Source organism: Cavia porcellus, unplaced genomic scaffold (assembly GCF_034190915.1).
Source record: "Cavia porcellus strain 051 isolate PalLab524CR breed Dunkin Hartley unplaced genomic scaffold, mCavPor4.1 scaffold_12, whole genome shotgun sequence".
Taxonomy (NCBI): domain Eukaryota; kingdom Metazoa; phylum Chordata; class Mammalia; order Rodentia; family Caviidae; genus Cavia; species Cavia porcellus.
Genome location: NW_026947495.1, coordinates 54,538,104 through 54,560,865, shown reverse-complemented (window position 1 = coordinate 54,560,865; position 22,762 = coordinate 54,538,104). Strand labels below are relative to the sequence as shown.

At 33.8% G+C, this 22,762-nt stretch overlaps 1 protein-coding gene across 8 annotated transcripts in view; it reads left to right on the top strand.

The window, feature by feature from the left end:
• Nucleotides 1–19,502, top strand: part of Scn1a (sodium voltage-gated channel alpha subunit 1) — a 140,983-nt gene extending 121,481 nt beyond the window's left edge. For all 8 annotated transcript variants that reach the window (XM_063259197.1, XM_063259202.1, XM_063259200.1 and 5 more), the window contains 6 exons: nt 3,743–4,024; nt 8,659–8,712; nt 10,244–10,381; nt 12,272–12,376; nt 13,920–14,190; nt 16,248–19,502. In XM_063259197.1, the coding sequence (XP_063115267.1) occupies nt 3,743–4,024; nt 8,659–8,712; nt 10,244–10,381; nt 12,272–12,376; nt 13,920–14,190; nt 16,248–17,425 (2,028 nt within the window). In that variant the 3' untranslated portion in view covers nt 17,426–19,502. The remainder of the gene's footprint in view (nt 1–3,742; nt 4,025–8,658; nt 8,713–10,243; nt 10,382–12,271; nt 12,377–13,919; nt 14,191–16,247) is intronic.
• The last annotated feature ends 3,260 nt before the right edge of the window (nt 19,503–22,762 follow it).

Genomic DNA, 22,762 nt, shown 5'->3' with positions numbered 1-22,762 from the left:
GTTTGTAAGGGTTGGTCTCAAAATGTAACAAGTCAAAAAAACGTTGAGTTGAATAAGTACAAATGATCTTGGTTTTAAAAGGGAGAAAAATACCCAAAAAAATCTCACTTTTTAAAATTATACAAAACAGAACTGTCATTTAAAATTAAAACAGAAAAACACCTTGATAAATATTATGATAGAAACAAATGTATAAATTCACTTCTTAGAATAAATCACTCTAAGTTAACTTCTGCGGATCTTAAAAGATATCACAATGGAAACAAAAATATAAAAGTTGATCTCGATATTTAGCAGAACTGTGCAAGAAAGAAACCTTTGAAGAGAAAGATGGAATTTTTGTTTGAATAATTGATTTATCTTATCTTTCAAAAATAATGACTGACCACAGAAATTTAATTGCTAGATTAAAAAAGTATTCTTCATATTCAAAAGGTATGATTTCTACTATACTTATTTTTAATTTTCATTGTCTTATTGAATTTTCATCAGCATAACATTAAAAACCATGGGTAGTATTGATATAAAATTTTTAAAAAAATTCATGTAGAGGACCTTTCTGAATGTACAGAATTTTTAAACTAATTTCCTACATTATTTTCAATCCCTCATTTCATATTGATTCCATCAAAAAGTACAGATAATGAACCAGAGATAGAACGTTTCTGTAAAAACTGGTTGGACTAAGCTAGAGAAATTGTATTTGCTGATGTTTTGGGAAAAAAGCTTGTGATAGAAAACAGTACTAAGCATTCAGCTGGTTCTTTTCTTAGACATTTCCTTTTATGCAGCCTGAAACCTCAGTTTGGTCTGATCTCTTCTGCAATCCCCACATGACAACCAATTATCTTTTCCCTAAAGACTAAAAAAGATTTAATACATTTCCCTCTGTTGAACCAAGGCATGGGATCAGGCTCTTGGGAAAAGATAATCCTTTTTATATTCCTTTGCTGACTCATAAAATGAGATGAATAAGAAAATATGAATAGACTTTTGTATAATACATTTACCAATACTGTGGTAAATATTTTCAAAGCACATTTCTTTTGCCTTAACGAAACAGAACTTTTCAGGGGGCCAAATAATTTCATGCTTTGCACATCGAATCGTGAACTGCACGACTGCAGAGCGCTAGCTTATGTCATGAATTCCACAGTTACAGTTCATTTTAACTCTAACCCAGGCCCTATTTCAGAGTAAATCTCTCAGCTTTACTGCCTTGCCCAGACTTTTTCTTGGGCTTTGACCTTTAATTATTCTTTTTTCATATTTAGTAATAACAGTTAAAACTTACACTTTGATTAATAAATGCGAGGCTATCTTCATTCATTCAATCATTTTTGTATTTGTATATTCAAAGCTTCCTATTATATTTCTGTATTCAAGGCCTTCAAAGCTATGGAGGAGCCACCAATGCATTTTTCCATCTTACATATTTTTTAAAACCTATAATCTGTTGCGAATACAAAAATATAATTAACTCTACTACAGAGCAATCATTAGATTAGGTGGGAGCAACTCTTAGGACAACTAACAAGGTAGACTGGGAGATTACGAGGTGCTACTGGGAGAGTATGAGATCCTGCTTTCTGTTCTGAATTTATTATTCATCTTTCTCATTTTCCAACGGAGGCAACAATAGTAAATTATCTCTATAGTGCAGTGAATTACTATCACACTTCTGTCTTAAATTCAAAGGAGAAAACTCTTATTTTGTGCTAACCTGGGGAGCGACATGCAGATCCATGACAGAAGGGCTTTTGTAGGAAAGCCTTTGAAAGGGAAGAGAACTTCAGAAAGCAGGATGTTGGACAGGAATTTCAAAGGAAATGTCTTCTGAATTCTCTGGCAATTTTATTAGTACATGGCAACTCTGTTAGTTGGAGGAACGTGAAGGATAAGAGGGCAGGAAAGCTGGAACTAGAAATGTAGATTGTGGGTGATATTAGAATCAAGGTAAAGAAAGTATTTGGTAATCACTAGGAAGCATTAAGCAGTTTTAAAATAGCTCTTGAAAAAGATTAACATGGTATATGTATTGAAGGAGAGTCTGAAGAGTGTAGGGTTGTAGTAAACAAGGGCAGAATAAGCATGGGGACAAGGACATGGAGAAGTGACAAAGATGAGAAAGATTTTGAAGAAAGACAGAAACTTAAGAATGATGGGGAATAAAGTTCAAGAAATGAGTATAAATAATCATTGTTCTGCCCATTCTATAAATTGTGTGTTCATGAGGAAAACAGGCATTTTATTTCAATTTGAATGGTACACAAAACAGAGAAGGAAAGGAAGAAATAATAACCAATTTAAGCTCTCAAATCTCACACTCAAAAAATCTAGTTATTCATACATTTAAAATTATGCATGTGTAAAATAAGGATTCATTCTGTCAATCTATTCAATTAAACAGTAAAGCAGGATAAGATTTTTCGGTTTGGTAAACTACATAGACCACATCATCTGGTTCTGCCTGGGTAACACAAGCTGAGTTAATTTTTCGTGTTCATTTTCCATCTTTGTCATTACTGGTTTCATTATTTCTTATAGTTCACCGATCACACTGTTTTGTGTCCCCAGGCCTAAAGAGCTTTACAGACTTTAAAAATGCCTCAGCAGTAAAAGGAACTAGTTCTTGTAGTTTTCTTTTTCAGGCAATCAGAATCTTTGTTCTAGAAACACACTGGCATCAAAAGTCAAATAGAAGATATTTTGGTACCTATTGTTTACTTTGAATGAGATTTACAAAAATAAAAGTGGTATATAAATGGAATTAATCTTAGATTTAATGCTCAAGTCTGAAACATCATCTATGATTTATAAGCATTTTAGGATCTATGTTATCTTCCCTCTTAGCTCTCGAGGTGCAGTTCCGGTGAGAACTGCGGATGAGAAAGCAAAGGCAACAGTTTTGTCAAATATACAAATTCACATTTTTTTATTTGTGATACAGGAATAAGGGGGATAAAAACCTTTTTGGATAGGGAAAAAGTAGATAATTTATCACAGAACTTCATGAAATCATATCAGATTTGATAATTATGTGTGGCATCCCTCTTTTTCTTATTTTTCCTAAGAAACGAATTTCTATTATGTTTCATTTAAAATAAGTTTATTGAATTAAACTCAGTAAATGAAACAACTGATATGACTGGAGCTTGAAATAAACGATGTGATGATCTAATGAAATACATAATGCTAAATTGTCTTGCTTCTTACGCAAAAATTATTAGTCATAGCAATGCATGAATAATAAAGGCCAAATTATAGCAGGTATTCAATAATATTTTATATTTATACAGCTGAATTTTTAATTTATTTTAGAAGTATATTGGTCAAATCAACTCATGTTCAAATGTTTTAGTTCTGTTCTTTAATATACTACCTGTTTAAAAATGAGTTAATCTTTTGTATAGGATTTAGTGTTTCTCTTTTTTCCTGATAAGCAACACATATTCTGTCTTTGTGCAATAGCATATTCCTCTATTTTTGTGTTCCTTTGATGTTTTAGTACTTCTTCCTTTTTTTAAATTTCTTTTTAAAATTTTTCTTATGTTGTCTATATTTGTTTTTCTAAGTATATTGCTTAAGAAAAAATATATTTAAGTTTCTCTTATTTGCTTTTAAATATCATAGAATTAGTCTTGGTAGAAAAAATAGAAAAATTAAAGACTGTTAGGGGAATGCCTTTTCTTTTTTAACCAACAAGAATTCTGACTTTTCTTCTTTTCCATTTGTGTATTAGGTGGTTGTGAATGCCCTTTTAGGAGCAATTCCATCCATCATGAATGTGCTTCTGGTTTGTCTTATATTCTGGCTAATTTTCAGCATCATGGGCGTAAATTTGTTTGCTGGCAAATTCTACCACTGTGTTAACACCACAACTGGTGACATGTTTGAGATCAGCGAAGTGAATAACCATTCTGATTGCCTAAAACTAATAGAAAGAAATGAGACTGCCCGATGGAAAAATGTGAAAGTAAACTTTGATAATGTAGGATTTGGGTATCTCTCTTTGCTTCAAGTTGTAAGTGAACGCTATTTTCTCTGAAAACTTTATATTGCTTGGAATAATTACAAAGTACTAGCTTCATCTGTTATTTAGTTACTAATAGGAAAGTTTATAATATTTTTCTAATTTTGCTTTATAGTACAAGTTTGAGTCCAGATGGATAGAACCTCCTTATACGTGCAGACACATTCATTCGTGGCCAAGTATTTCAGTTCTTTCCAAAGGGCTTTTTTTTTCTTTCCCCCCTTTTTTCCAGATTGTTTTAGCTTTCCATATGAACTAGCTGATAATTAAATCAATAACTTGGTTACTACTTTTTTATGTTTCAGTTAAACACCTGTTTGTCTGATAAATTCCCCCATCCCTAAACACACACATACACAACATAGACTTAACACATCTTGTTGGATTGTACCCAATTTATAGGAATTAACCGTCAGTTATGTCATTTTGTATAGAATGGATATGATCCATTTTGAACTAATTTGGGGCAGTGATAGGTCTCAAGATTACACTCTCACATCGAAATGGAATAACTTCTGAAGTTATCTCAGCACATAAATGAAACACAAGCAAGGGTCATCTCATCTCAAATGACCTTTCAATGTCATTATTGGACTCTATTTTATCCTAAATGTCCCACTAAGTTTCTAAGATGGACTCTATTGAGAAAAAATAATTTATAATATATAAGCACAAAAGATGGCAATTTTTAAACATTTTTTCTTTAATGCTACATCTAGCTGCTACTGAATCACAACAAAAAGTAAAAAAAAAAAAAGCCCTCTAGATTATTTGGAAAACGTAATAAAAATACTACTACCTCTTGTCTGCCAAAAACTCTCCTTAAAAGAGAAAGTGGTACCATTTCTTCCCTAGGTCTTCTATAGATTCTTAAGGGCAGAAATTTGTTTTTGTTAGCAAGGTTATCATTTAAGTGATTGAGCTATGACACTAATCAAACCATACTACTCAACACCAGGATGCAGTTTTCAGAAATGTCTTTACTATGATTACTTTACAGATTTTTCCCATCTTTTTAAAAAAATTCCTATCTCTGCCCCCCACCCACCTTGGGCATTTCTAACTCAATCTGAATGTTCTTGTATTTAAAACAGAGATTAAAAAAACCTAGCCAGAATGATTTCTTTAAATATTATGGTAACACATAAGGATATTTCCCTTGTCATTTATCTTAACCTTTAACTAATAACCACAATTGTAAATGTCACTAAAGCATATTGCTTCTTCCATAAAAACTGAGGAATAAAAAGAACATTTTAAACAATCCTTAGAAATACTAAATGATTTTGAAACTTTGAATGAAAGTCCTACACAATTGTTCAATACATCTTCTTTCTGAAAAAGGCAATTCTAAAATTATCCTTTGTTTTCATTTTTATACAGAATTATTTCTCCATTGATTTTTTTCATTGAGACAATTTCATGAATACTTTTTCCTACTCAGGTACCAAGTGTGTTAATGTACTTTTTTGATCACTCCTTGAACCATTGATACATTCAGTAGTTCTGTCTTTGATGTTCAAATTATCTCTAGTTTCTAATTAAGAATCATGAGTTCCTTTTCCCATCATGCACATTCTCACCTGGTGTTTTAGTCACTTCTCTTACTGATGAGACATGATTCCCACCACTGAAGATTCAAAGAGGAAACGTTTATTTGTGTTCACAGATTGTGGTGATTTCAGTCCATAGTTCCCTGGCTCCAAATCAGGATGGCAAGGAAGGGGATCGTAGATAAAATGAAGCTGCTTGTGGCATAGCAAATAGAAAACAGAAATAGTTATGAAAAGTACTGGAAAGGAGATAAACCTAACAGCAACTCAGCTATACACTCCAATAATCCAGTAATCTTTCAAAAGTCTCACCTATGATCCCATGAGGTTTTAGGGAGATATCGAACTATAAATCATAATATTCAGTTCCTGGCCCCCAAGAGATGCATATACATCCCTTTACACAAAATACTCTAAGGGTTGCCTAAGTTTTAACAGTTTCAATATTGCCAAAAAGTCCAAGTCCATGGTTTCCTCTGAAGCCTAAGGCAAATTCTTAGCTGGGAGCCCTTGTAAAAATTAAAAGATACTTAAACACTATGGACATGTAATGGCACAGGGTAAACATTTCCACTACTAAAGGGAGGAAAAGGATATAGAAATCAATAGGACCAAAATGACACAAAAACTTAAGAGGGCATACATTAAATCCCATAATTCCATGAGCAAGTTGTTGGGACAAGATTTAAACTCCAAAGAGTTTGGGTAACCTTACCTCTGTGGCATTGCTGGTGGTTGCAGCTCTCATAGCTTCTCCTGTGAGCTGGCTCTGCTCACTTCTTGAAGCTTTCCTCATTGGTCTACAGTCCTAGCATCTCCAGCTCCTTGGGGTCACCATTGTACTTTTGGCTGACTTTCACAACGTCTCACACTGCCATCTCAGGGCACACTGCTTGGCCTCCTACACCATCTGAAATCATCCTGACTCCATAACGTTTGTATTTTGTATGCTTGAAAAGCCCCACACTAGTGGATTCCACTGGCATAAGCAGCGTCCAGTCCCCTTTGCATGGTGGCAGCAATGGCTAAGTGCTTGGATCACTCAGTACTGTGAACTGAATCTCTAGGAATCAGTGCTGTAGGCTGCCAGTCTCCATAAGCAGAGTGTCCTGGGGCTTGCTTCTCAAAGCAGTTTTTCACTTTTCTAGTTTTGAGTCCGCAAAGGTGGGTCCTTGCAGATTTCTGACATGTTCTGAAGCCATATTTCTTATCCAAAGTATTTGGCAGCATTTTTTTTCCTTTGTATTTTTACCGGTACCAGGGATCGCACTCACAACCACAGGCTGGCAAGGCAGACACTTATGCCACTGAGCTAAAACCCCAGCTCCTGTTCTCATCCAAAGTATTTGGATTCATTTGAAGGCCAAACTTTTTAACAACCTCTATTCCAAAGATGTAGGCCACAACTTTTTGGAACTTTCTTTCTGGCCCAGCTCACAACTATTTAAACCATTCATCTGAGCCATTTGCTCTTGATTCTCAATACAGAGTTGGCTAAAAGTTCCCAATGGTACCTATGTCACACCCTCAATATTAGGCTGCCTTGAAATTTTCTCTGCCAGATGAATTAGTCCACAGCCTTTAATCTTGTTCTATTTATAGTCTCAGGACAAATGCAAAATACAGAGAAATTTTCTGCCACAGCATAATACACATAGCCTGGAGTCTAAATGCCCATGGAGTCTTTCTTTCCAACTGAAATCTCTTGAGCTGCTTTATTTTTTTTATAAGCTGCTTTATTGTCAGCTTTCTGTTCTTATAAGCTCTGACCAGAATTTCCAGTGGAGCTCAGTTTACAGCACTCTAGGACTGCTTCTCTTGCCAGAAATAAAATACTTGACATCCACAATTTAAAGGAGGAAAGGCTTGGTTTTGTTCAGTTGGTAGAGATTTTAGTTCATAGTTGGCTGGCTCCAAGGCAGAACAGTATGGCAGAGGCCGTAAGATGTGCAAACAGGAAACAGAGAGATTCTAAGGAGAATCTGGAGAAAGAGATAAACCCTTCCAGGCCACATTTTCAGGGACCTGCCTCTTTAAAACAAACCCTGCCTAACAGAAAGTGAGTTGTAAGCCTCCCACATTCCAAAAGTTCCACCTACTATTCCATGAAATTTTTAGGGGGCATCTAGATATAAACTATAACACCTGGTTTGCTTTATCTACCACTCCATAAGTGTTCATGTTTTAAAAACAAAGATATGTTGAGTTATAGCAGTTAAAAACCATACCAAGCTCCCTTCCAGGATAAGGAATACCATTTCAGCCCACAGTCTCCAAATTTAGGGCAAATAGCAAATTAGGATAAGTTATTAGACTTGGATCTTTCTCCATGTGTGAATGCCAAGTGTTTATTATACTATTCTCTGCTTTTCTTACCTATAGTAATTCGTTCTCTTCAAAAACTAGATAAAAAATGGGCATGTGGGATTATTTCTGATATTTGCCTTTGAAATTCTTGAAAAGATAGTTGTAACTTTTACTTTATATATACTTGCATGATCCTTTGACTGTTACAAAAAAGAAAAATCTTAGATTTCAGTTATCTTGCAGATTTCCATAGATAATACTCAGATCCAACTTGTAATTTTTTAGCTGCTATTGATATTACCAAATGTACTTATGTTCTAAATATGTTCTAAAAATTTTTTAACAGCACCTTCAATGTCAATAATCCATTAATTTTAAAGTGTTGTGAAATTAGCTATCCAGCAAGAGGATTTATAAAATTACTATTTTGATTATTATGTATCTTGCTCCAAAATTCATGTAAAGTTTGTTTTGAGGTGTATTTAAAAAAATATTCCTTGCCAGGCACAGTGGAACATGACTGTAGTCACAGCACTCTGAGGGGCTTAGTCAGGAGGACTGCAAGTTTGAGCTCAGCCAAGACAATTTAGCACATTTATAAAACTTTTCTCAAAAACCAAAAAAGGGGTGAAGATCACCTCAATACAAAGGTCCTGAGTATGAACTCCAACACCACCAAAAAAATTGTTTTAATTATCAGTAAAATATTTATTGTCAGTTCTAAATTTTTACTCCAAAATAAAACAAACATGTCCTTTTCAATAGGCAACATTTAAGGGATGGATGGATATAATGTATGCAGCAGTTGATTCCAGAAATGTAAGTATTCCTTATGTCTTAATTATTTTTATAATATTGATCAAGTGCTTAATTAAATTAACAAATTCTAAGAAGCCAAATGCCATGGTTCCATGTTGGTTAAAATTATTCAGAAAGGGCTGGGATTTAGCTCAACAGTATAAGCACTTGCCTGGTAAGTTCAAGGTCAAGTCTGATGTCTGGTACCAAAAAAAAAAAAAAAATCAGGAAAAATAAGATTCAAGTTATTATTAGGTATGCGAAGGTTTACCAGAAAGGTCTTACTGAGAAAAACCAAGAGCATGAATTATATTGAAAAACAAACAAAAATTAAAACTCATGTATTTAATAACTAATAATTAACTTTCTTACAAATATCTATTTTTTCCTTTCTGTCTACAACTTATATAGTCACTAGTAATTTTGGTGTGCAAAAGCAAATGTGAAAAACACAATTGTTATCAGTAGCTGAAATGTAGTTATCCTCCTTATTAAAAAGCATGAAAAATCACAGATATTTTCCTAGAAATGTTAGATATCTTTGTCACTTTCAAATCTATTCTTTCATGTAATTTTGAAACTCATAAGTTTATTAGAACTTTTACCAATGCTGATACCACTTTAGACAACAGGAGTCGTTGGTGTTATATCATCAAAGTAAATATATACTTTATCTAACTCTGACTTCTTTCAGACTTCAATATGAGCTCACATCCATGCTAATTTTAACTTTGCTCTGCAAAACTTTGTAAAATTTAAGATTTTCTGTAAGGATTTATCTTCCTGTTTTCTCAATCATCTTTCATAAACATAATTTTAATAGCTTTCACCCATATAATCTTTAGATTGATTAGACAGAGTTTGATTTTACCTTTTTTGAAGTATGTTTTCTTTAAAATGACTTTAGTTTTTACATTGGGTACCTTCTTGATAACTCCAGAATTGTGTTACTTCATTTTGTTAGATATGTTTTGTGTTTGATTGATTTTTATTGTATTGTCTTTAGAAGATAAATCTGCTAAAGTACTATGTACTCTTTTGCTACTTTACTAAGTTATATATGATAGTTTAATGTCTATTTGTTATAAGTACAACTAAAGAATTAAATTGTCAATTGAAGGGTCATAAAGTGGATTGTGCAGTTATGTTCGCTCAAACTGAAAATCCAATAAATGTTAAGATAGGATCCCAAACTTCTAAATGAATAATTTAGTTCTCGTGTGTTACATAAATTCATGCACATATCCATGATTGCTTCTGAATATCTTCAATACATATTTATAGAACTACATTTTCTTGCTAATAATTTTTAAATTCAGTACTTTAAAAACACATTACTGTGTTTTTATTCATAAAATATAGATGCCTGAATGTCAAAAATGTTATATATTTACATCACTTCAATTTCAGAAGTTTTTGTAGATAGTTGATATAGCCAGAAAATACCTTCTGAATTGCTATGAAGAATATTATTTTCTGTTCTATGAGAAAGCAACAATGACATTTCCAATATTAAAATACAATAGTTTACAAAAATATTTTCCTCTTGTAGGTGGAACTCCAGCCTAAGTATGAAGAAAGTCTGTACATGTACCTTTACTTTGTTATTTTCATCATTTTTGGGTCCTTCTTCACCTTGAACCTGTTTATTGGTGTCATCATTGATAACTTCAATCAGCAAAAAAAGAAGATAAGTATTTCTAATATTTTCTCTTCCACTGAAATAGAAAAACTAAATTGTCAAGTGTTTTCTCTGCCAAGTGAACATTTAAACTAGAAAAACAAATAGAAGTATACATGAAAATTCACCCCATCCCACCCCCTTCTCCACTACTGATTTCTTTAGGGTTATGGAACTCTTTATACTCTCGTGGATACGTTCACAAAATTTCCTGCCTCACTGATTTTTTTCCACTTTTGGGAAAAAACGCATTACCTATAATCTGAAGGAGAATTATTTAAAAAGAGCTAGAAAAGTAGCCAGAGATGTCTGCTGCCTGCCCACATGTGTTAGCCATGTAACTTCCCGCTGCCCCTTAAAATATACTTTCATCTAAAAGGTTACTAGAGGACAAAAGGATGAATAAAGAGATAAAAGGAGGCTGGATTTTCAGTACAACCCATGTGCTTGGACACTGATTTCCATTAATATGTACAATCACTATATTATAATCAAAAATTCTGCATGTTAGTAATAAATTAGAACCAGACGTAAGCTCTGCTATTGTGTAAGTGCTTCTTATACCTTCACTTCATTGATTCCTCCTATAACTTCCCTTTCATTGCACATATTTAATTATAACCGATCAATTCCTATCATTAAATAGGATAAATCTTTAACTATGATCATTTGTGAGACTCATTTTAATGTTTTGTAAGTGGACGTTCTTGATAGCATGAAAAGCAAATACATATCCCCACTTGAGAGTAACCACTGTTTATACTTTACACTATTCTGTTCCAACAGATTCTATGCATCTTCTTGTTGAAATTATTTTATTTAACATTATTTTTGACTTATTTTTCCATTTTTAAAAAGTCTTCATAAACATTCCATAATAGATTGACAATTTAGGTTGCTTCTAATCTTTAATGATTCAAATAGTATCTTGTCAAAAAAGTTTGTCAAAAATATTCATTTCCTCAAGTTAAATTCCCAGCGTGAAGTAGTTTGCATCCTCAAAGTAATATAACCACTAAACTTCAATAACTATGTGTGAACCTGGCCACAGAATTGCTCCTCCACTGAATCAAACATTCTGCTTATTTTTAAATATTTATTTGAAGATGAAAATTGTTTTTAATTTTTATGTTCACATTGCTAATGAAGTTGAACATGTTTTTAAATTTTTCAGCCATTTGCATTTCTTCGTTTTTATCCTCGTTCTCCATCTAATTTGTTCCATATGTTTTCTTATTATGTAAAGAGCACTCCTTTTCACTATAAAATAGTTTTTCCCTTAATAGTAAAAGTATTCTTATTAGTAACAGTATTCTAGGGTCAGAATTACACTAGTCCATTTCACTTATTAGCTTGTGCTCCAACCTTCTCTACTTGCCATCCTGTTTATTATCTCTGATTCATTAGCTCTTAACTTCTATCAATTCGTCTAATTTTTTTGTCTCTTTGCTTCAAATTTGACAGAGTTAAAGTGGCTTTTTCTGGTGAACTACAGTCTTGTAATATACATAGCTTTAACTCTTTGCTATATTTGAGCAAGAAAATTGTTGTATTTCACCCACAAAGGTAATATGAATAATGTAAAGATTTGAATATTTAGTGTCAATAAGTCTGATTACGTTTCACTGAATAGATGGTCTTGGATAACCTCTCACATTTTCTGGGCTTTTTGGTGTCAATGTAATAATAATGATTACATTTTGAACAGTTGTGAGAATTAAATAAGATTATAGTGCTTATGAAATGCTTTTAATTTTTCAAGTGTCAAATTCTAAGCATAATCATACTAAATGATTAAAGTTTAGATTTGTTTTTTCAAACTGTTCCTTTCCTTTTCAACATTGAAAAACTGCACAAATGGACACAGTTTTAACCAGTTGTGATTTTTCTTTTCTATACTTTGGAGGTCAAGACATCTTTATGACAGAAGAACAGAAGAAATACTATAATGCAATGAAAAAATTGGGATCAAAAAAGCCACAAAAGCCTATACCTCGACCTGGAGTAAGAAATATCAAATAAAATTGTAAAGAATACACAAAACCAAAAGCTTGCATGGGTTTTCCCACAGAAGAGAAATCAGTTAAAATTTCTAGTAGCAAAATTACTTTGCTTTTAGAGCATCATTAAATCATACCTTGATGATAATGGTAAAATTTTTTAAAGATCAAGAAGAACAAGAAAACATAGAAAATGAACCATTTAGAACTATACAAATAGAATCCAAGTTAAATGGTCAAGAACATATGATATACACAAAAAAAGAACTGAGTTGTCTATCTCCAGAGTAGTTGTCATGTACTGCCAGGGAGATGGCTAAAACTTTGTACAGACTAAAATAAATGTGGTTTTGACTAGATTAAGAGATTGATGAAACATTCAGTGGAACAAAACCTTACTTCTATTTTATGTTTCATAAGAAGTACTTACTATTTTGGAGAAGAAAAGAACTGTAGTATCTATTTCTACATTCATATGTAAGGGTATAAAGTTGGAAATTACTGATGTCTGTAGAAGTTAAGATTAATAATTATTATTCAGGATGAAAGTAAAAATTCTCATGTTTCTACCATGAACTAAATAAGCTGCGAAAAGTAGAGAGAACGTGCCGTTGCTAATAAATTTTAGGATTTTTTTGTGGGGATTGTGTCTGAAATTTAAATATTTCAAAGGATGTGCCAGAGAACAAAATACTAGTAGTCACTCACATTATGCTAGCCAAATTTTGTCTTCTTGGGAATGATGACATACAGATTTACATATAGATCTTTTCCTTTGTAACCAATGAAAGTAAAAATGTACTGGAAAAATATAAGATACTAAACATCTTCGCAATGAAAGTACTATGTGTAGGGAAAATATAAGACAGTAAGTATCTGTGATTCCTCAGTAGCTTAGGGAAACAAGCAGACAATCACTTGCAGTGTCTGGCAGTGCTAGAATTGGGGTATAGGACCACAGATCAGTGATAGAACTGTGAACTTTTCAATAAAAAAATAAGGAATGAGTCTTAGAGACTCATTATTCTATTTATGACATATCTGCAGAGGCTATTTGATGGGCGACTATCAGTATAGCCATATATATAAATATGTGTGTCTAGGAAATTCCAAGTCCCCTTTAATGATTCTTGAAGAATAAGGCAATTGGCATGTTAATAATTCCTGCATTTAAAACTGGCTGTGTGATTCAAATGATCATGAAAAATGTCTGTTAACACCAAATCAAAGAGGCTTCTCATCTTCCTATAATTCTGACATGCCCATACGTACTGCGTACCTCTAGGAAAAATATATAATGTTGAATGTTTCTTATTAGAAATTCTTTGTGAACAAACCATTGCTATCCTGAGAAATACACATTGATAAAAAGCCATTTAGATAACTAAATGTTAAGTAGCAATGTATATAAACCTTAATACAAAAACAATGTTCAGCGGCTACTATGCATAACACTAGAAAATCAATTAATGTGAAAAAGTGTTTGAGATACATGCTAACATTTACAAGAAAACTCTGTACCTAAAAGCATTTTTGTTTTTCTACAGAACAAATTTCAAGGGATGGTCTTTGACTTTGTAACCAGACAAGTTTTTGACATAAGCATCATGATTCTCATCTGCCTTAACATGGTCACGATGATGGTGGAAACTGATGACCAGAGCGAGTATATGACAAATATTTTGTCCCGAATCAATTTGGTGTTCATTGTGCTGTTCACTGGAGAGTGTGTGCTGAAGATGATCTCCCTCCGCCATTACTATTTCACCATTGGCTGGAATATTTTTGATTTTGTGGTTGTCATTCTATCCATTGTAGGTAAGAAATATTCAAAGTCTCTTAAATTCAGTTCAGTAAAACTGAAAGTTGAAACAACCAATCTTGTCGTAGAGATCATCCCAACATTCAGAGACAACTATTATAAATATATTGATGCGTTTCATCTAGGAGTATTTTTCTTACAGTATTAGTGTCATGATGTATTGCAGTATTGTATCCTATTCTATCCATTTTATATACTAAACATTGTTTATCAGTATAGTAAAATAGCCTTCAATTGAGCTAGATCTGTTCTATTAACTAAGAAAAATCTTTGTGATATTAAGATTGAAGACCATCCATAATGTCTACATGATTGGATAAAAAGAGGACTAGAAACTAGTAATTAGGCAAGATATTGCATTAAAATATAGATACAAAGTCATCAGCGTGTAGATGCCAATGAAAACTGACTGCAAGATGAGGAAAATAATATGAAAAGAGAAAATCAACAAGGACAAAATTAGCAAATGCAAATTCTTCAGAGGTATCATAGAGAGAACTTCTACATTTCCATAAAAATAACTGTACTAATCAAGCACAAGGGAAGCAAAATAGCCTAGGACATCATTTCTTCAGCCATATACATTGAAGACTGGAATGTATAACAGATGTCAAGAACAACAGCTCATCTCATTAAGGAGATGATTACAAGTAAAGCTCTAGTGAAGTAAAGAAGTCTCGAGGCCTGAAGTATTAATTTTATCCTAAAGAAAATAGTGTGGTTGGATTGATACTTTATTGTCCAGTATGGAGATGTACTTCTGGGCATATTTTCAGGCTATTCCCTACTCTGAATAAATTGGCCTTAACTGCAAATCTTATGTTACATGTAGCCTTATTAATGTACTAATATGCAGTTATAATCCATGTAACTAGGTTGCCAAAGTTATAGTCACACCTCTTTTCTCTCTCTCTCTCTCTCTCTCTCTCTCTCTCTCTCTCTCTCTCTATTTCTGTCTCTCTGTCTCTCTCTCTCTTGCTGTGTGACACACACACACACACTGATTTAGGCTATTTTCAAATGAAGTCTTTTTCTTCAAAAGCATCTCATTTCTTGTACTACTCTTGAAGCTTAAAATGGAAAATGGAAAAAGAAGTTTATTTTAAAAATACAGGAGACCAAAAAAAGAATCAAACCTAGGTTCTTTCATAAATGTAACAGAGCATACATACTCAAAAAATATTATAGAAGAAGTACAAGGAAACATCATATTTATAAATGGATAGAATGTAAAGAAGATTTTTGGATTTGACAATTTCTGAAAAATAATTTTATTAGTATAAATGTGTACTTACATTAAAAAATAATTTATAAATTATGAAAATGTAATTATATTAATTTAAATTAGAATTTACAACAAAAACCTTGTATTTGCCTGTGGCCACTTATATTCACCCAAACTTTTGCATTTTTAAATTGTTTCTGAAGATTCTGACTTGGGATTTTATGTAAATTAAATATAATTTATCAATATCTCCCACAGAAAAAAAGTACTATAATCCTTATACTAGAATTGAAGCTGAAAGTCAATAATTCATTTAAAATATATATTATATACAATAATATATACATTCAATACTCTCATCTGTGGCTTCTACATTCAGGTAGTTTGCATCCACAAACTCAAATAATTATAGATCAAAAATATTTGGAAAGACATTATCTATACTGAACATATACAAACTCATTTTCTAGTCATTATTTCCTATTCAATGATGTGTAACAAGTATTTACATGACATTTATCTTGTATTAGGTATTGCAATTATTTTAGAGATGATTTAAAGTAGTTTGAGAATATATATGTATGTCACATGTAAATATTATATGATATTACATAAAGGACTTGAGGAACCATGGATTTAGCATCCTGTGGGTGGGGAAGAATCAACCACTTGAATACCAAGGGACAGTTATTATTATATGTATATTATATCTAAATTTATATCATTGAATTTCAGTACTCTGAATTTTACTTTGAGTCCTTAAAGAAATAGGTATCATTTCAGTGGATAGCTTCCTCATTGGTTAGTATTTTCATTGCTTATCTATAGGTATGTTTCTCGCTGAGCTGATAGAGAAGTATTTCGTGTCCCCTACCCTGTTCCGAGTGATCCGTCTGGCCAGGATAGGCAGAATCCTTCGCCTGATCAAAGGAGCAAAGGGGATCCGCACGCTGCTCTTTGCTTTGATGATGTCCCTTCCTGCCTTGTTTAACATTGGCCTCCTGCTCTTCCTGGTCATGTTCATCTACGCCATCTTTGGAATGTCCAACTTTGCCTATGTTAAGAGGGAGGTTGGCATTGATGACATGTTCAACTTCGAGACCTTTGGCAATAGCATGATCTGCCTGTTCCAAATTACCACCTCTGCCGGCTGGGATGGACTGCTGGCCCCTATTCTCAACAGCGGACCTCCAGACTGTGACCCTAATAAAGTTAACCCTGGAAGCTCAGTGAAGGGTGACTGTGGGAACCCATCTGTTGGGATTTTCTTTTTTGTCAGCTACATCATCATTTCCTTCCTGGTGGTGGTGAACATGTACATCGCTGTCATCCTTGAGAACTTCAGTGTTGCCACTGAAGAAAGTGCTGAGCCTCTGAGTGAGGATGACTTTGAGATGTTCTATGAGGTGTGGGAGAAGTTTGACCCTGATGCAACTCAGTTCATGGAATTTGAAAAACTCTCTCAGTTTGCAGCTGCTCTTGAACCTCCTCTCAATTTGCCACAACCAAACAAACTCCAGCTCATTGCCATGGATTTGCCTATGGTGAGTGGTGACCGAATCCACTGTCTGGACATCTTATTTGCTTTTACAAAGCGGGTTCTAGGAGAGAGTGGAGAGATGGATGCTCTCCGAATACAGATGGAAGAGAGGTTCATGGCTTCCAATCCCTCCAAGGTCTCCTATCAGCCAATCACCACTACATTAAAAAGAAAACAAGAGGAAGTATCTGCTGTTATCATTCAGCGAGCTTATAGGCGTCACCTTTTGAAGCGAACTGTAAAACAAGCTTCATTTACATATAATAAAAACAAACTGAAAGGTGGGGCTAATCTTCTTGTAAAAGAAGACATGATCATTGACAGAATAAATGAAAACTCTATTACAGAGAAAACTGATCTGACCATGTCCACTGCAGTTTGTCCACCCTCCTATGACCGGGTGACAAAGCCGATTGTTGAGAAACATGAGCAAGAAGGAAAAGATGAAAAAGCCAAAGGAAAATAAACAAACACCTAATAAAAATAATTGGGTGACAAATTGTTTACAGCCTGTGAAGGTGATGTATTTTTGTCAACAGGACTCCCTTAGGAGGTCAATGCCAAACTGACTGTTTTTACAATAATCTACTTAAGGTCAGTGCCTACATAAGACAGTGACCCCCTTGTTGGCAAACTGTGTGTGACTCTGCATAAAAGAGAGATGACCTTAACAGGAGGTTACTGTTCACACTACCAGCTGACACTGCTGAAGACAAGGGACAAAATGGCTACTCAGACTGTAGGGACCAGTTTTAAGGGGTGCAAACCTGTAATTTGGGGGTTGTTTAACATGAAACACTTTAGTGTAGTAATCGTATCCACTGTTTGCATTTCAACTGCCACATTTGTCACATTTTTACAAACTCTGTTAGTGGATTCATCTTTTTTTTAATCCATATGTTGTTTGTTATATGTGACTATTTTTGTAAACAGTGTTTCTGTTTGGAAATAGACTAAAGGAACCATGTTTATAGGTATGTATGTCACCTGTGGGTTATGGCACACATGGCTCTCCCGTCTACACAAAACTGGTTTGCATGAGGGCATGCAGCACTTACAGATCATGCATGAGAAAATGTCACAAGGAAAACAACAGTTCTTAAATAGCTCTTAAATCTTATCTGTGTTTCTGGGAGGTGTAATCCGTAAGAGTTGGAGGTGCTTAGCCCATTCGTTTTGTGAAGTAGTTTGTTTTGAGGTAGATCATTAAGTCTTAGGGTAGGTGAAAATTTCACTCAAATGTCTGGAATCATGAATGTTGTATTTCTTTTTTACTGCATTAAAAAAAAAATCTCTAAACAATGAAATTTGCTCCCCATCCCTGACCCCTAGAAGACTGAATTGAGCAAAAAAACCTTTATAAATTCTGCTTAATCCTGCACTTTGTTTAGCCACTTTCAGCTCTCAGCAAGGTTGACACTGTATATGTTAATGAAATGCTATTTATTATGTAAATAGTCATTTTACCCTGTGGTGCATGTTTGAGCAAACAAATAATGAGCACAGTATTTATTGCATCAAATATGTACCACAAGAAATGTAGAGTGCAAGCTTTATACAGGTAATGTAATGTACTCTGTACCATTATAGATAGTTTGGATGCTGTCAATGCATGTTTATATTACCATGCTGCTGTATCTGGTTTCTCCAACTGCTCAAAATCTCATTCATGAGAAACCATAAGTCAATGGAAAAATCAATGAAATTGTTCAACAGATCTTATTTCTTTAAGTTATTAAGCAATAGTTTGCAGCACTTTAACAACTTTTTGGTTATTTTTAAATTTTAAGTGGATAATATATGATGTATAGCCAGACTGTACAAACATCTTTTAAAGAAAAACACCGCTTAACCTGTTAAAAATGTGTTTAGAATTTTATAAGCAAATATAAATACTGTAAAAAGTCACTTTATTTTATTTTTCAGCTTTATGTACATAAATATGAAGAAGAAATTATCTTCAGGTTGATACCACAATCACTTTTCTTACTTTCTGTCCATAGTACTTTTTCATGGAAGATAATTGCTAAATAAGCAATGAAAATAAGACTGGGTAGTCGTAGACTTCTGCTTTTTTATTATATTTGCTAATTTTAAATTGTTTCATAATTCTAAGGGGCAAAATAGGTTCACAACTCACATCCGAATTATGCTTTGCAATTGGAAAAATAAAATTTATGTTTCTGGCAGTGCCTGCAGTAACTGATGGAAAATAGTGTTTATTTTTCACTTTTGTCTTTTTTTCTTCCTAGTTTCTGTTTATGTTTTCATTTCTTTGAAGTCATGCTGTCTAGTTTGTCCTAAATATAATGCGGTCTTCATATTTTTTCCCCACAAAAACAGAGTAGAGAACTTATATATTCAATTACACCAGGACAACTTGTGTTTCTTATAGAAGCAAATCATAGGCTCCTCTTTTTCTTAAAAATACTTAAAAATAAATTGTATTCGTGAACTGCATGCTAGAAAATGCTACTACCCTAAATGATGCTAACCAACATTAAAAACGTGCAAAACCAATAAAGATTACATTTTTTATTTTATTGCTTGCCCACTTGCTTTTTGATAGTAGCGTTTTATGACAAGATACATTTTTGTTCAAAATTTGGAGGAGACAGTGGAACACACACTCCCCACACACTACATACCACACACACACACACACACACACACACACACACAAACACACACACATTTGCTGGGTGGACAAAAAACTGATGTAGAAATGGGGCTGGGGGAAAGAATGTTTCAGGGGTTACCAGCATCCTGATGTGTTCTCTGTCGGGAAAAAGAACTGATGTGAAACACAAGCATGTGTCTCTCTAAGAATGACAAATGTGAAAGCAGTTCAATAAGGAATGGCCTCTTAAGCTGCGAAAAGAAGCCTTTAAATCTTCATTTAAAAATGCAGTGTTGGAGCTGGGGATTTAGCTCAGTGGCATAAGTGCCTACCTTGCAAGCAGGCAGTCGTGAGTTCGATCCCCGGTGCCTATAAAAAGGAAAAAGACCAAAACAAATGCAGTGTTGCTAAGGGTTGAGTTGGGTTCTCTGCTCCTTTAGAAACTCTCTCCCTTCTTCTCCATCCTGCTATGTCCCAGACCGGTGACTTTTATGCCCTGTACCTGTGGGCGTGCCCAATTGTGTATTTCCCTTTGGTTTAGCTAATGAGAAGCCCCCACAGGAAAACATTTTGTGGGAAAGAGACAAGAAAGGAGCATTTACTCCCCTGTGCCCTTTTTGCCAGTTGCTATGGGTTGGCAATGGCCGTGTCTCTCCACTGAACATCATACTTTTAGTTAGACTTCTCCCCTACAACTACTGCTGCTTTCTTTGGAGTGTAGCAAATGATTTCTTTTCTTTCTCCTTTAGGCATATTATTGGCCTACTTCCCTATTCTTCTTAGCTCCCAGAACCTTACAGACACATTTGTAAAAAGCCTCTACAGGAAAAGCTCTATGTCTCATTTTAGTATGCCATCTCTCTCGTACAAGAAAGAGAGCGTGGTTTGCCTTGAATCAGCTTGGGTCTTTAATCTAACTGGCTTCTGTAGATAGAGAAACAAGTGGGGGAGACAAAAGAGGACAGCAGCAGAATTTAGAGACTGAAGATGGTTACTAGACTGGCCTGTGTTTTACAATTAACAATCTAAATAGATTTACTGAAATTTAGAAGGAAAAAGAATCTTTCATGTGTTTTCAGGGTTGCTCTGAAGTCATGAAGCTAGAACAGAAGAAAATGACCTTGACCTGAATAGAGAAAATAAAGTGCAAAGATTTTCTCATCCACGTATAATTATTTACTTTGTCTGTTTGTAGCACCAAACCCATAAAACAAGAGAACAACTAATTCTAAGTTATTAGTGCCTGAAAATAATTTTTCATTTCCAACAGAAGTAAATAGAAACCATAAAATTAACTGTACAGATATTTTTTCATACCATACATCTATGACAATACTCCCCAGTACCTTGCTAAATATAAAGGAAAGAATTTGTTAAACATATCATACAAATTTCTGTATTTATTTTAGTATTGTTTTTCATAGTGTTTGCTGGACCAAAAAGTACTTAATGCTGGCAGAATCATGAGACCAGGTCAGTAGTCCTCGGAAACTAGGAAAGGCTTCCAGTTAACCTAATCTGGGGAATTTAATCATCAAAATAAATAATGATAGCAATAGGTTATAACTTACTGAAAAAAGAAAAATCCCACAAGAGAATAGTGATGAATACAGTAAACAGAGGAAAGGAATGTCTCTTCCAGGTAAAAGGTTAAATAGAAACAACAGCGGAGTTAGAGAATCACCATTTGGCAACCTTCCTGTAACACATGAGTTACACATGAATCATCAATGAATTCTAAACTTGTGGGTAGAAGTATGAGGAAGAAAGGAAACTTACGTTACATCAAAGCTCAGTAGGTAGAACATTCAAAGGATCGATTATGGGACCAAATGACACAATTTACCTCCAGAGAACATACATTTACAAAGTTTACTTTAATTTTTGATATCCAGTCGGAAGTTTATAACCAGAATCTAACCCTAGGAAAAACCAAATCAAGGACATTCTATAAAGCAATTGAGTTGAATTCTTACAATGTCAGTGTCATGAAAAACAAAGAGATACTATGGATCTGACTGTGGTTAAAGAGTTTTAGCAACTACATATAACATGATTTTGGATGTGATCCAGGACTGCAAACCTCATAGCAATAAAGAATATTGGAAAAGCTGATTTAATGTGAATATCAACTGTTGATTATTAGCTTTTTGTTGTTTTTGTGGGATTTCTGTTGTTGTTGGTTTTAGGGGACACTGGGGATTGAACACAGGGCTTTTCCACTAAACTATATCCCCAGCCTTGTTTTATTTTCGTTTTGAGACACAATTTCACTAAGATGCTAAACTGCTCAGACTGATCTCAAGTTTGCAATCCTCCTGCCTCAACCTCCCAGGTTTACAGGTGTGTTTCACCATACCAAGCTAGTTATTTGAAATTTAATGTGTCAGTTTCCCTAATTTTGTAATGGATAGGATGGCTAATACAAGAGAAAGAAAGAAAGAAACAAGCAAAGAAAGAAAGAAAAGAATAGAAAAAAAAAATTCTTGTTCTCAGAAAATACATGATAAGCTATATATAGGTAAATATTGATGATGGCTATGGCTCACTATCCAGTGGATTCAAGGGAAATTGTGTACACGTGCCTATATAGATAGACAGAGATGCAAAATAGATACTGGTAAAATTATAGATGTTTGTGGAAAGTAGAAGATGTTTGCTTTGTTGAAGTACCTCTGTATCTACATATGTGTGTTTAACAATCATCTGTTCCATATATTCTGAAATCTGATTTCTACCCTCAGAATTGGATCTACCCCCCTCTAGCAACTCCGAATCATATGGATTTGAACTGTTCTCGTTTCCTGGAAATCATCTTGCTCAACAGTTCTTTAAATTATTACATTCCTTGGTCTTCATGGTAAACCCTGTTTACTAAAAACAGTAATATTTTAGGAGAGACATGCAAAGAAGTTAAGACTAAATATTTGAAAATGAGCTGATCAGAACTGGAATTTGTGTCAGCATTCTGGTGATTCTGGTCAAATGATAGTAGGTGTTCTTTATTTTGATTATTTTCACTGTCTAAGCTGGAGTCCAATCACCGTGGATTTGAATAATTTACAAACAGAGTTTCATAGAACAGCACTCCCTGATACTGTTTTCATATATCTGCAGGTAATCTACGAAACGAAGAATATTGTTTTACTTATAAGCTGAATATATTCAATGTAAAGTCATTTA